This window comes from Carettochelys insculpta, chromosome 33, assembly GCF_033958435.1.
Source record: "Carettochelys insculpta isolate YL-2023 chromosome 33, ASM3395843v1, whole genome shotgun sequence".
Taxonomy (NCBI): domain Eukaryota; kingdom Metazoa; phylum Chordata; order Testudines; family Carettochelyidae; genus Carettochelys; species Carettochelys insculpta.
In genome coordinates, this window is record NC_134169.1 from 15,001 (window position 1) to 28,861 (window position 13,861).

At 50.0% G+C, this 13,861-nt stretch overlaps 1 protein-coding gene across 1 annotated transcript in view; it reads right to left on the reverse strand.

The window, feature by feature from the left end:
- Positions 1-1,812, reverse strand: part of LOC142005136 (uncharacterized) — a 2,520-nt gene extending 708 nt beyond the window's left edge. Inside the window, exons 1-2 of the mRNA XM_074982825.1 lie at positions 1,736-1,812; positions 1-1,306 (exon numbers count right to left, since the gene is read on the reverse strand). The exon at positions 1-1,306 is cut by the window's left edge and continues 708 nt beyond it. Coding sequence (XP_074838926.1) covers positions 114-1,306; positions 1,736-1,799 — 1,257 coding nt within the window. The 5' untranslated portion in view covers positions 1,800-1,812 and the 3' untranslated portion in view covers positions 1-113. The remainder of the gene's footprint in view (positions 1,307-1,735) is intronic.
- Between the last annotated feature and the right edge of the window lie 12,049 nt (positions 1,813-13,861).

Below are 13,861 nucleotides of genomic sequence, written 5' to 3' on the forward strand. Positions count from 1 at the left end.
ATTGTTCAATTACACCTCAGACCTTCAGGCCTGCTTTGTCTGGGAACATGTTAAAGATTCTGAACAAAGACTATGGTCAGAATCTTGTGTAGTATTACTGGGATCTTGGCCCTTCACCTGGCATGGATTCGCTGGTGGCTGACGAGGGCTGAGTGATGAGTGAAGGGTTTCCCACACTCGCTGCAGTTATAGGGCTTTTCCCCAGTATGGATCCTGTGGTGCTTAATGAGTCCGGAGCTCTGAGCAAAGGCTTTCCCGCACTCCCGGCACTCGTAGGGTCTCTCCCCAGTGTGGCTCCTGCGGTGCATGGTGAGGGTTGAGTGATGAGCGAAGGACTTCCCGCACTCCCAACACTTGTGGGGTCTCTCTCCTGTGTGCACCTTCTGATGTGTGGTGAGGTTCGCGCTCTGAGCAAAGGTTTTTCCACACTCACAGCACTCATAGGGCCTCTCCCCTGTGTGGATTCGCTGGTGCTGAATGAGGGACAAGCTGCGAGGGAAGGATTTCCCGCACTCCCCGCACTGGTAGGGCTTCTCCCCTGCATGGATTCGCTGGTGGCTGATGAGGGCTGAGTGATCAGCGAATGGCTTCCCACACTCACAGCACTCGTAGGGCTTTTCCCCAGTGTGGACCCTGTGGTGCTTAATGAGGCCGGAGCTGTGAGAGAAGGTTTTCCCGCACTCACGGCATTCATAGGGTCTCTCCCCAGTGTGGATTCTCTGATGTCTAGTCAGGGTTGCCTGGTGAGCGAAGGCTTTCCCGCACTCCCGGCATGCATACGGTCTCTCCCCAGTGTGGACCCTGCGATGGCTGACCAGGTTTGCGCTCTGAAAGAAGGCTTTCCCGCACTCGTCACACTGATAGGGTCTCTCCCCAGTGTGGGTTCGCTGGTGCCGAATGAGTTGTGAGTGATACGAGAAGGTTTTCCCACACTCCTGGCACGTGTAGGGTCTCTCCCCAGTGTGGATTCTCTGATGTACAAGAAGATTCGAACGCTGGTTGAACTTCTGCCCACATTCAGTGCATATGTTATTTTTCTCTCCCATGCAGATAATCTGCTGTGCCGTGGTTCTCTCATGGCATTTCTGAGCTCCCTCATAATTCACAGATTGATCAACTTGCTGCACTGGCTGGTTTTCCTGGTGTTTCTCCAGCCTGTGCTGACTCTCACAGGGTTCTTCCTTCTCACAACTCCTGGACATGTGGTCTTTGCATCCTTGCAGTAATGCCCAGTGTGATTCCACTTCTTCCTCATCTTTCTGCTGAGGATTCTGCTCCCTGACCTCACTCACCATCCCAGAGCCTGCTGGGACAGAGAAAGAAAAATCTCAGACCAAAGGAGCAACTGGAGATGAAAAACAAACAAAAACCAAAACATGGACTGAATTGTCCCAAACTCTTCCTTAAAGGGGAAACAGATGGAGGACATCAATTTTGCATCTAGTTCCCTTCCAAACAGCGAGGAAGAATGAAACTCAGGGACAAACTACTGCTAGGAGTTAGACGGGATGAGTAGGAAGTAGGGCTGTTGAGCCATTAAAAAAAATAATCATAATTTATGGCAGTGTTAATCAGGAACAGAATAGCATTAATTTACATATTTTTGGATATTTCTACTTTTTCAAATTTATTTATTTCAATTAAAAAACCAGAATACAAAGTGTACAGTATTCACTTATTTGCTTATAAATATCTGCACTGCAAAAAACAAAAGAAACAGTATTTTTCAGTTCACCTAATACAAATCCTGTAGCGCAAACTTTATTCATACTCCATAACGAAGCCTCTTCGGGCTCCATGCCAGTCCGAAGCCTGGATAAAAGAGAAGCGTTGGTCAGATGAGTGTTGATGAGCTGATCGTGAAACAATACGAATGAAGTCTGATGCCAGTACAACTAACTGATAAAAGATGCCGGCTCGGACATCACCCAGACAAACAAGGTCCACGGCACCAATCAAGTGATTGGGGTTGGGGCGACAAGTTGGCTACCAAAAGAAAACTGTAAAAATTACAACTAACACATATACTATCAACTGGAATGTCCGAACACTGTGGGCAACTGGAAAGTTAGAGTTGCTTTGAAAGGAGATGGAGAGATGCCAATGCGATATACTTGGACTGGTGGAGAGGTGTTGGTTGGCATTGAGAGAGATGTGCAGTTCCAAAGTCATTTAGTCAGGCAATGAAATGAAGCATGAGGTACGAGTCGATTCCTTCTTAGCAAAAGAGCTAGAGAAGCATTGTTAGGACACAAACCAATGAACGTGAGAATGATGGCAGCGTGATTTGAAGCAAAATGGTTCAACATCTCGGTCATTCAGTTGTACGCACCCATGTCAGACAGTAGGGGGAAAGAGATCAAGCTATTCTATAAAGACTTAACAAAGGTGAAATGGTGAGCGGAGCAGTGTGAAGATATATAGAGCGGTATTACAGTGCATGTTAGGCCAGGGAGGTGTATAACATTATTAGGAATATTAATGGGAAGTGGCAGCTGAAGCAGATGATGACCAAAGGGGAGAATAAAAAAGCTGCTCGTGAACAAGGAGAAGATTGTACAGAGATGGACGAGATACTGCACCGATCTGTACAAAGCACAGTTGGACCCAAGCATCTCAGAGAGACTGATCGAAGAACTGAAAGAGAGATCTCCACTGAGCATCGAGAGTGAGACCGATATATCGAAGGAGGAAGCAGAAAGAGCAGTGAAATGACTAAAAAACAAGAGCCAAGAAAATGATAAGATCATGGGAGACACGATTAAATACGGCGGAGAACATATGATTCACAAAATACGCCGACTACGTAATATACGTGGAAAGAAGGGACGGCACCTAAGGAATGGACAAAATCTATGCTGGTGACAATACACAAGAAAGGAAGTGCATTGGAGTGCAAGAACTACAGAACAATTGCCCGAACCAGCCCCAACCTGGCCATATCCTGGAGTTCCACTTCTGCCAGCCCTTCCCGGCATCCTAAAGCCCCACCACAGCATCCCACTCTTAGTGACTCCCTCTCTCCTGGCTCACAGCAGCTCTTTGCCCCAAACCCATATTGGTTTCTCTAGCCATATTGAGAGGCCCATAGCTTGTCTGCAGCCAGTAACTGTGAAGCTACAAGTCACATACTCACATTCCACCTACATTCCAGTACACTAGTCACATCAGGCTGTTAGGAACATGACAACATCCTAATGCACCCGCTGTTAAACAGATCTCAAGATGGGTAAAGAACCTTAGTTAACAGCATTTTGTCTGCCAGGCAGTGAGACTTATCAATAGCTGAGGTTGTGGAAACACCATTCTCTGATGATTGTCGTCACTTTTCTACTGTTTTCTGTATAATCTCTGTCTGGTTTGCAATTGTTCCCATCTGCTGCATAATGAATTTTATTAGGTGTAAATCAGTTAAGGTGGTGGGTTATGATTGGTTAGGTAATTCTGTTACCATAGGTTAGGAAAATTGTACTAAAATAATTGGTCAAGATATAGCTAAGCAGGACTCAAGTTTCAGTACTTAAATTGGGGTCCAAGAAGGAAAAAGGGGGAAAAAAAAAGAACAGAACATCAAGCAGGAAGGAAGAAGGAACACCTGAAGGAGGACTCACCCCCCAAGACACCCCAAGACCCTGAGGTGCAGCAACCAGTATCCAGGGAGTTACTGTGTCTGTCCCAACAGGGGAAGTCTGCCGGCCTTTTCAGGACTGGGGAGCATGATACTGTGTACTTAGCATGCATTCTGCCTTCTTGGTAAAAGTAAATAAATAGAGAATAATAATATCACTGTGTAAGGCTTTTTCAGTGGCACAGATCCTGCATACCTGCAGGGAATTACGCCCTGAGCCCTAGGAATTGGGTAAGGATGGGACTTTAAATTAACTGGGTCACACCTTGAGCCCTACAGGTTGGGTAAAGGTGTGTGTGTCCCTGAGTATGGAAGGGATAAAGAAATTTGTGTGGGTGACAAATTTGGTGGAGAAATGTGGGCAGCCTAAGGTTGTTTGGACCAAATTGATCTAGCCTAACACAGCAATAACAGAAGCAGAATAGTAGTGGCATCGTGACATACAGTAAAATGTTCACCCTGAAGGAACAGGAGAAAGGAAACCAAGCAAAGGGACCAGGAGGGGTGGGTGTTAGCTGAAGAGCCCCCTCTGCTTGCTAAATGGGTAGCAGAACAGGGCCCATGCCCATGGGGACAAGATTCTTTCCAGGGGAGGGATGCACTTAATTCTGCTTGTAAAGGATTTGAAGCATTCTGTAATGGTATGAAACGAAAACCAAAGAAAAAGGCTGTCAAAGCAGCAGCAGCCTGGGCATTGTGGAAAACTGTCACTAACCTCTCCAGCCTGGTAGCACACCAGGAAAGGAAAGTGGAGGATTATAAATTCGAGTTGGCTGTATTGAAGGACAATCTGGCTCAGTATAAGACATCGGAGTGTCACAGTGCAGCTTCAGCATTACAGAATGCAACAGCTCTACAAGCAAAGACAGGAGAGTGCAAACAACTGAAGCTCATAGTGGGAAGCCTGAATAGGAAGCTATCTATATTGCAAATGAAATTGCAGGATAACACAGGCAGCTGTGAGAGCAGTGTTACAGGAAAAGAGGGACAGGGCCCAGACAGGCAATGACCATTCAGTTTGCAGATAGCGAATAGAGAAGCTGGAAGACATGTTGGAAAGCCAGAGGGGCATAATAGCAACAGTGAAGGGAGGTGTGAGTGGACCCTGGGGACACAGAGACCTGTGAGGAAACCGGGAATAAAAATAACTGGATGGATCCTGAACAGAGAGATCCTGGGTGCCCATATCCCCCGATGCTTTTCCTGAGAGGCCCTATGCCCCTGTACAAAGGGAATTGCAGGGTTTGAAAGTAAAGGCACAACAGCTCAATCCTGTGGCTCCAGTTCTCACCAGGCTGGTACCTAGAGCAGAACCTGACCCAAATGATACACAACAACAAAGGCAATTCAGGCAAACCCTTACGGAGGTTTCTGATTTCACCCCAGGTCAGGTACAAGCATCTGCTCAGCTGCTGGGACCCCTGGAAAAGGACACGTGTCTGGATTGGAAGGTGAAGGTGTTGTCCCAGACTGGGTGGAGGCCAGCAGATTATGAGCTTTTGGCCCAGGCCTGTACCAGTGCTTCTGACTGGGCAGTAACATGCAGCACTGAGGGGCACTTAGGGGGTAATGGTGTTGCTGCTACAGGCTGCAACTGGGTGAAGGAAGTAAGGAAGGTTCTGATGTCAGCCAGACAACTGGGGAAATTGTTCCATGTAACAGAACAGGGCCCTGGTGACTCCCCAGGGCTGTATGATATTAAGAAGGAAATATTGGCCATGGCTGCTGGGGTTGTGCCAGTGGTACCGGGAACTGCCTCTGATTTCAATACATTGGCCTTTAAGACTGCCTTGCTGGATGGCTTGAATTCAAAGATGAAAGTGATCTGAGGACCCATTGACCCAGGGAGGGGATACCCAGAGTTGAAGCAGGATATTTTCCAAGCAGCAGTAGTTTGGGGGGACACACAGGGACAGGCAGAAAAAGGAAATAAGGACAGGAGAATGGAGCCTGTACAGGCAGTAACTTTTGCCAACAATGGGCCCCCAGATCTTCAAGGGAAACAAGAAGAAAAGGGGTCCAGTGCACAGGGGCAAGGTAGAGGGAGTGGACGGAGCAGTGCAGAAAGCAACAGAGGAGCGAGAGGAAGGAATGGGTGTCAGATGCAGAACAGAGGCCATTGCACTGAGGGTGCAAGAGATGCTTTGAGAGCAGAGGTCTGGAGGAAACTCATGATAGCTGGAGAGCCAAAAGAGAGATGGGATAGGAAGCCCACCAGTGAGTTACAGCAGAGGGCTGCCCAGTTAGAGAGGCAAGAGGAATTGACTGATGGCGCTCCTGTAAATCCCATAATAGACCCCGAGCCATCAGTGCCACTCCAACAGGGGTGCCCGCCTCCCCGTACTCCCCCTAAGGTTGTGGCTAAACTGCAGTATGACAAATGGGGGCATCCCACTGTAGAGGAAATAATGGGGACGGGGGGGGAAACAAACATGCCCCACTATGCTAATTGACACTGGAGCATCAATTTGTGTGCTGGGAGAGCAATGGCTCTCCCAGGAATGCTGTACAGACAGAAAATTCAGCACAGCTAGTATCATATACTGGGGTGACAACTAAAGCACATGCCACAACACAAATCCTGACCCATGGAGGAAATCAGGAGTCATGGATCAATACTGTGTTTGGAAAAAAGCGGTCCAGTAGCACTTTAAAGACTAACAAAATAATCTATTAGGTGGTGAGCTCTTGTGGGATAGACCCACTTCTTCAGACCATAGCAGACTCAATATTTAGAGAAAGATGATGTCTGTCTGGATCTGGGAGAGTTTTAGAAACAGAATCCAACTGTTAGTGACAACAAGGAGGGTGGAATCCTGGGAATGTCTCACCTTAGTCAGGGGAGACTGATAGTGGATTTAGCCAATGGGCTCCTGTGGGGAAATAGTGAAGAGCCAGCAGAAACATACAGCCCCTGCATTAATGCTCTACATTGATGTACGGCTATAAAGGCCCCAGCAGGAGGCAAAGAGAGGAAAGGGACCCAGCGGTGGACAAGTTTCCTGGTGTATGGGCTAGGAATACATTGGAATGTGAAAAAAATCAATGCTCAGGTTTTAATTCGAGGACCCAACCCTCCTCCACAGCATCAATACAAGTATCCCCAGGAGGCAGAGGAAGAACTAAAATCCACCACTGAAAGTTTGTTAGAACAGGGTGTTATTGTACAAATGGCCAGCACAAACAATGCCCCAGTTTGGCCTGTACTTAAGGGGGGATGGGAAAACCTGGAGAATGACAGTGGATTTTAGAGCACTAAATGCAGTAACCCCCGCCACTGCTCCACTAGTGGCTAAGTACCAAGAAGTAGCAGCTGCAGTAGCAGCAGGAGCACAGTGGTTCTCAGTCATGGATTTAGCAAATGCCTTCTTTGCCGCTTCCTTGCATCCTGCGTCTTGGTACAAGTATGGGTTCACTTATAGGGGACAGCAGTTCTGTTTCACAAGAGTCCTGCAGAGTTTTCATAATGTCCCTGCAATTTGTCACTCTCATGTTAAGATGTGGGAAAAATTGACACCTGGAGCCGAAAGGAGAGCATTGCCTATGTTGATGACATAAGCTGCGTCTACACGTGCACGCTACTTCGAAGTAGCGGCACCAACTTCGACGTTAGGCGGCGAGACGTCGAAGTCGCTAACCTCATGAGGGCATCGGAATAGCGCCCTAATTCGACGTTCAACGTCGAAGTAGGGACCATGTAGACGATCCGCGTCCCGCAACGTCGAAATTGCAGGGTCCTCCATGGCGGCCATCAGCTGGGGGGTTGAGAGATGCTCTCTCTCCAGCCCCTGCGGGGCTCTATGGTCACCGTGGGCAGCAGCCCTTAGCCCAGGGCTTCTGGCTGCTTCTGCGGCAGCTGGGGATCTATGCTGCAGGCACAGGGTCTGCAACCAGTTGTCAGCTCTGTGGATCTTGTGTTGTTTAGTGCAACTGTGTCTGGGAGGGGCCCTTTAAGGGAGCGGCTTGCTGTTGAGTCCGCCCTGTGACCCTGTCTGCAGCTGTGCCTGGCATCCCTATTTCGATGTGTGCTACTTTGACGTGTAGACGTTCCCTCGCTGCGCCTATTTCAATGTTGGGCTGAGCAACGTCGAAGCTGAACATCGACGTTGCTGGCCCTGGAGGACGTGTAGACGTTATTCATCGAAATAGACTATTTCGATGTTGGCTGCACGTGTAGACGTAGCCATACTGGTGCTACTGGTGCATGGGGACAATGAGGAGGAAGTTGGTAGAATAACTGAGAGTGTGTTACAGATCAACGAAGACACTGGATTCAAGGTTAGCAGAGCCAAGGCACAGTTGGTACAGCAGGAGGTGAAGTATTTAGGGGTCATTTTGGGAAAAGACAGACGTACCCCAGATGCACAACGGGTGGAATTCATTGGAAAACTGCTGTCGGAAAATTATCAGAGAGGTAGACATGCTAGTCTGTAGCTTCGAGAACAAGTAGTAGTCTTGTGACACCTTACAGACTAACAGATATTTTGGAGCATAAGCTTTCCTGGGCAAAGACCCGCTTCACCAGATGCATGAGTGGTGGGGTGGTTTCAGAGGAGTATTTAAAGAGTGGGGTCCCAGTAAGAGGGAGGGCCAGAGCTGACAAGCTCTATTCAGCAAGGTGGAAATGGCCCATTATCAACAGTAGGTATCAAAAGAGGAAAAACAAGTCAGATCAGACAAGGGGATATGCGCCATTGTCAGAGTCTAATGGGGAGATCTTAACACCCAGGGCAGAGAAGCTGCCTTTGTAAGCTGCGAGCCACTCCCAGTCTCTGTTTAATCCTTGGTTAATGGAATCAAATTTGCAAATAAATTGCAGCTCAGAGATTTTTCTTCCCATTTGATTTCTGAAATTTCTTTGTTTCAGGACTGCCACCCTTAAATCTACTACTGAGTGTCCAGGGAGATTGAAGTGTTCCCCCCGCGCCCCCCTACAGACTTCTGTACATTACTGTTCCTGATGTCTGGAAAGACAACTAATGGCATGGTGGAAAATGGTAAATTTTACCCTAAATAAAGATCAAATGGTTTTCCAAGCATATGTGGTAACTGTACATCCCAGCCTAATGCTTGACATCTATCCAGTGGTACCTATGGGGAACCCTATGTCTTCCACAGATCATCATTCCTGGGCATATAAAGAAATCCAACAATGGAAAACCATTGACATGTTTCAAGGTGTGGCCCATGAAAGTCTGGGGTATGTGTATGAGGATGAAATTTACAAGAAAGGGACACATGTTTCTATGTAAAGAACAAAGGAATCCAAAGATGTGTGTTTGATATATTCACTGAACAAAAGTCAGCTGTTGTATAAGCAGGAAGGGGATGTGTTTGTGTAAGAAGTCATTGTCCAACTGCAGTAGTAGATAAGGAATTGTATTTTATGATTCACTCAGTTAATAGATGTTTTTGCAACATTACAAAGATTAAGAGTTGTGATTTTGAATATTTTATACCTGTATGGACTATCGACTATATGAGGTCTAAACCACAATTGTATCACAATGTGACACCTGTAAACTTAGGCATGAATATGACTATAATAAGAAAATTGTTAATCCATCCTGGCTATGTCTACACTATCCCAAAACTTAGAAATGGCCATGCAAATGGCCATTTCAAAGTTTACTAATGAAGTGCTGAAATACATATTCAGCACCTCATTAGAATGCCGGTTGCCTGAAATACATATTCAGTGCCTCATTAGAACGCCGGCGACAGGAATAAGGGGATTTTGAAGTTGCTGGGGTTCTTTCAAAAAGGAGCCCCATCTGGGTGAGCTGCATGGCAGCAAGCTGCGGCAATTTTGAAGTGTTGCGCACCCTGGCATTCTAATGAGGCGCTGAATATGTATTTCAGTGCTTCATTAGTAAACTTCAAAATGGCCAATTCAAACTTTTGGGAAAGTGTAGACACAGCCCCTATGTTAGTCACATTTACTAGTATCACACAGGTAGCCGTGTTAGTCTGTATTTTCAAAAACAAGAAGTCCTGTGGCACCTTCGGTACCCAATGATTGAAAGATAGCTAATATAACACCAAGATTTAAAAAGGGCTCTAAAGGAGACCCTAGCAATTATAGACCGGTAAGTCTAACGTCAGTACTGGACAAATCAGTAGAAACAATAGTAAACAATAAAATTGTCAGACACGTAGAAGAATATGATTTGTTGAGCAAAAGTCAACGTGGTTTCTGTAAAGGGAAGTCGTGTCTTACTAATCTATTAGAGTTCTTTGAAGGGGTTAACAAGCATGCGGACAGGGGGGATACTAGTAGATATAGTATACTTAGATTTCCAGAAAGCCTTTGACACGGTCCCTCACCAAAGGCTCTTATGTAAATTAGGTGGTCATGGGCTAGGAGGAAAGATCCTTTCATGGATTGGGAACTGGTTAAAAGACAGGAAACAAAGGGTAGGAATAAATAGTAAATTTTCACAATGGAAGCGGGTAACTAGTGGCTTTCCCCAAGGGTCAGTCCTGGAACCAATCTTGTTCAACTTATTCATCAATGATCTAGAGAAAGAGGTAAGCAGTGAGGTGGCAAAGTTTGCAGATGACACCAAACTGTTCAGGATAGTCAAAACCAAAGCAGACTGTGAAGAACTTCAAAAAGATCTCGGCAAACTGAGTGATTGGGTAGCAGAATGGCAAATGAAATTTAATGTGGGGAAGTGTAAGGTAATGCACAATGGGAAAAATAACCCCAATTACACACACAACGTGATGAGGGCAAATTTAGCTACAACAGATCAGGAAAGGGATCTTGGAATTATAGTGGATAGTTCTCTGAAAACATCCACGCAGTGTGCAGCAGCAGTCAGGAAATCAAATAGGATGTTAGGAATAATTAAAAAAGGGATAGAAAATAAGACAAAGAATATCTTACTCCCCCTATATAAAACTATGGTACGCCCACATCTTGAGTACTGCCTGCAGATGTGGTCTCCTCACCTCAAAAAAGATATATTGGCATTAGAAAAGGCTCAGAAAAGGGCAACTAAAATGATTAAGGGTTTGGAAAGGGTCCCATATGAGGAGAGGCTAGAGAGACTGGGACTTTTCAGTCAAGAAAAGAGGAGACTGAGGGGCAATATGATAGAGGTATATAACATCATGAATGGTGGGGAGAAAGTGAATACAAAAAAGTTATTTACTTGTTCCCATAATATAAGAACTAGGGGACACTAAATGAAATTAATGGGTAGCAGGTTCAAAACTAATAGAAGAAAGTTTTTCTTCACACGGCGCACAGTCAACCTGTGGAACTCCTCGCCGGAGGAGGCTGTGAGGGCCAGGACTCGAACAGCGTTTGAAAAAGAGCTTGATGAATATTTGGCGGTGAGGTCCATAGATGGCTGTCAGCCAGGGGTAAGGGATGGTGCCCCTGGCCTTTTGTCGAAGGCGGGAGACGGATGGCAGGAGACAAATCGCTTGACCGCTGTCTTCGGTTCACCTCCTCTGGGGCACCCGGCACTGGCTACTGTCGGCAGACAGGATACTGGGCTGGATGGACCTTTGCTCTGACCCAGTATGGCCGCTCTTATGTTCACCTTAGAGACTGGGTAAGGGCAGGGCCCGGCCGGAGCCCCGGGATGGGGGAGGGGCGGGGGTTGAAGGGGCGGGGCCCGGCCGGAGCACCGGGATGAGGGAGGGGCGGGGGTTGAAGGGGCGGGGCGCGGCCGCAGCCCCGGGAGCCACTGGCGGAAGCTCCCGCGCGGGGCTGGGGCCGCTGCAGCCACCCCCGCCCCCGCCGCAGTCCCGAACCTGAGCGCGGAGGGGGGCGGGGCGGGGCGGTGGTTGCTGTCGCTGTCGCTGTCGCTGTCCTTGACGGTGGTCCCCACGCGCAGGCGCAGCGCAGCGCCGGGCGGGGTCACGTGCCTCGCGCAGCCCCTGACGTCAGCACGGGGGCAGGCGTAGAACTGCCGGATCCCCTCACCTGTGCCTCCACCGCATCCAGCTCCCCCTCCCGCCGCGTCATTTCCCCCCACGCTGCCGGGCCCCGCCCGGATCTCCCCGCCCGCCCCGCGGACACTCCTCCCCTCGCCCCCCCCGCGGTGGGCCGGGCAGCCAGGGGCGGGGGCTGGCTCGCAGGGGGTTGGTCAGACCCCGCTCCCCACAGCACGGCCCGGCCCGGCCCGGCTCGGCGCAGGGGGGAGCGCGGGTTAACCCCTCCGCCACCGGAGAGCAGCCCCGGCCCAGCCCGATGCGTCCTTACCTGTCCGGCCTGTGAGACTGCGACCGGCGCGAGCCCAGCTGGGGGAGGGGCTAGCCCCGCCCCGCCCCGCCCCGCCCCCGCAGCCCCCCGCCCGGAGCGAGCCGCCCGCTACTGGGCATGCGCGGCAGCCCCAGTCCTGGGGGGGGCCGTTGGCGGCTGCAGCCAATCAGCTCGCGGCGGGCATCCACGCCCCGCCTATTGGCTGGGCGCCCGGCCCCGCCCCCATCAGCTGTGTCCCCGCGTGTGTGGGGCGCCTGCAGCGTGCGGGGAAATGTCCGGTGGGGTCAGCGGTGAGTCCGGCCCCGGCAGTGAGTCTGCGGTGGGTCTGGGTCGGGTCCTAGGGGGGGTCTCGGGCCGGGTAATGTCGCCCGGGGCCAGTGGTGAGTCCTGGCCGGGCAGTAAGGGGGAAGGGTGGGGGCTGTCCCCGGTCCGGGTAATGTCCCCTGGGGCCAGCGGTGAGTCCGGCCCGGGCAGTGAGTCTGGGGGGTCTGGGTCGGTGCTGGGGCGGGGGGCTGTCCCCGGTCCGGGTAATGTCCCCCGGGGCCAGCGGTGAGGCCGAGGTGGGCAGTAAGGGGGAAGGGGGGGCTGTCCCTGGGCCGGGCGCGGGGCCAGGGTGAGTCCGGCCTGGGTAGGCGGGGGGAGCCAAGCGGGCAGCGCTGGGTCCGGGGAGGAGAACTGCGGCCTGTTCTTGGCTGCGCTGCTGTGATCCTGGTCTCAGGGAGTGTGGGGAAGGCGGGCAGCCCATGGGGCAGCCAGGGCCTAGTCCCCCTTGTCCCCCCCCGCGCCTGACATACACGTGTTGCTTTGTGCAGCGGGCCCCTGGTTGCACAGCTGGGAGCGGCGGCTGCTGGCCCGCCCTGACCCTAGGCTCTCCCCCTAGGGCACACGTGCCATTGCCCTGGGCCTGGGGGAAGAGGTGTGGGAGGGGGCAGGGTCGCACTGACCGGAACAACTGGGGACAGGGGAGGAGGGGCCCAGGAGCACAGAGGGGCTTTGGGTAGTGCTTACTAGGTAGCGACTATGGATCCTTTGGGGGAAGCACGGGCATCACTCCAGAGTCAGACCTGCCTCTCAGGGCCACCACAGTGGCCATGTGCCCCCATCCTCCAGAGTATCAGAGGGGTAGCCGTGTTAGTCTGGATCTGTAGCAGCAACGAAGGGTCCTGTGGCACCTTATAGACTAACAGAAAAGTTTAGAGCATGAGCTTTCATGAGTTAACTCACTTCTTCAGATGCTGGTCCTGGAAATCTGCAAGGCCAGGTATAAACAGGCCAGAGCAAGGCTGGGGATAATGAGGTTAGCTCAGTCAGGAAGGCTGAGTTGTATTGTCATCAGTAGATCTGGAGGTGTGAACTCCAACAGAGGGGAAGCTGCTTTTGTACTTAGCCAGCTATTCACAGTCTTTGTTTAATCCTGAGCTGAGGGTATTGAATTTGCAGATGGATTGTAGCTCAGCAATTTCTCTTTGGAGTCTGGTCTTGAAATTTCTTTACTGCAGGATAGCTACTTTTAAATTTGCTACTGTGTCCTGGGAGATTGAAGTGCTCTCCTATGGGTTTTTGTATATTGCCATTTCTGATGTCTGATTTGTGTGCATTTATTCTTTTACGTAGAGACTGTCCAGTTTGTCCGATGTATAATGGCAGAGGGGCGTTGCTGGCACATGATGGCATAAATTACATTGGTAGATGTGCAGCTGAATGAACCCACAATGGTGTGGCTGATCCGGTTAGGTCCTGTAATGATGTTGCTGGTGTGTATATGTGGGCAGAGCTGGCAACGAGGTTTGTTGCATGGATGGGTCCTTGAGATGGAGTGACTGTGGTGCGGTGTATAGTTGCTTGTTAGGATTTGTTTTAGGTTGGCAGGTTGTCTGTGAGCAATGATAGGTCTGCCTCCCAAGGCCTGTGAAAGTGTGGGATCGTTGTCCAGGATGGGTTGTAGATCCCTGATGATGCGCTGTAGAGGTTTTAGCTGAGGACTGTAGGTGATGGCTAGTGGTGTTCTGTTG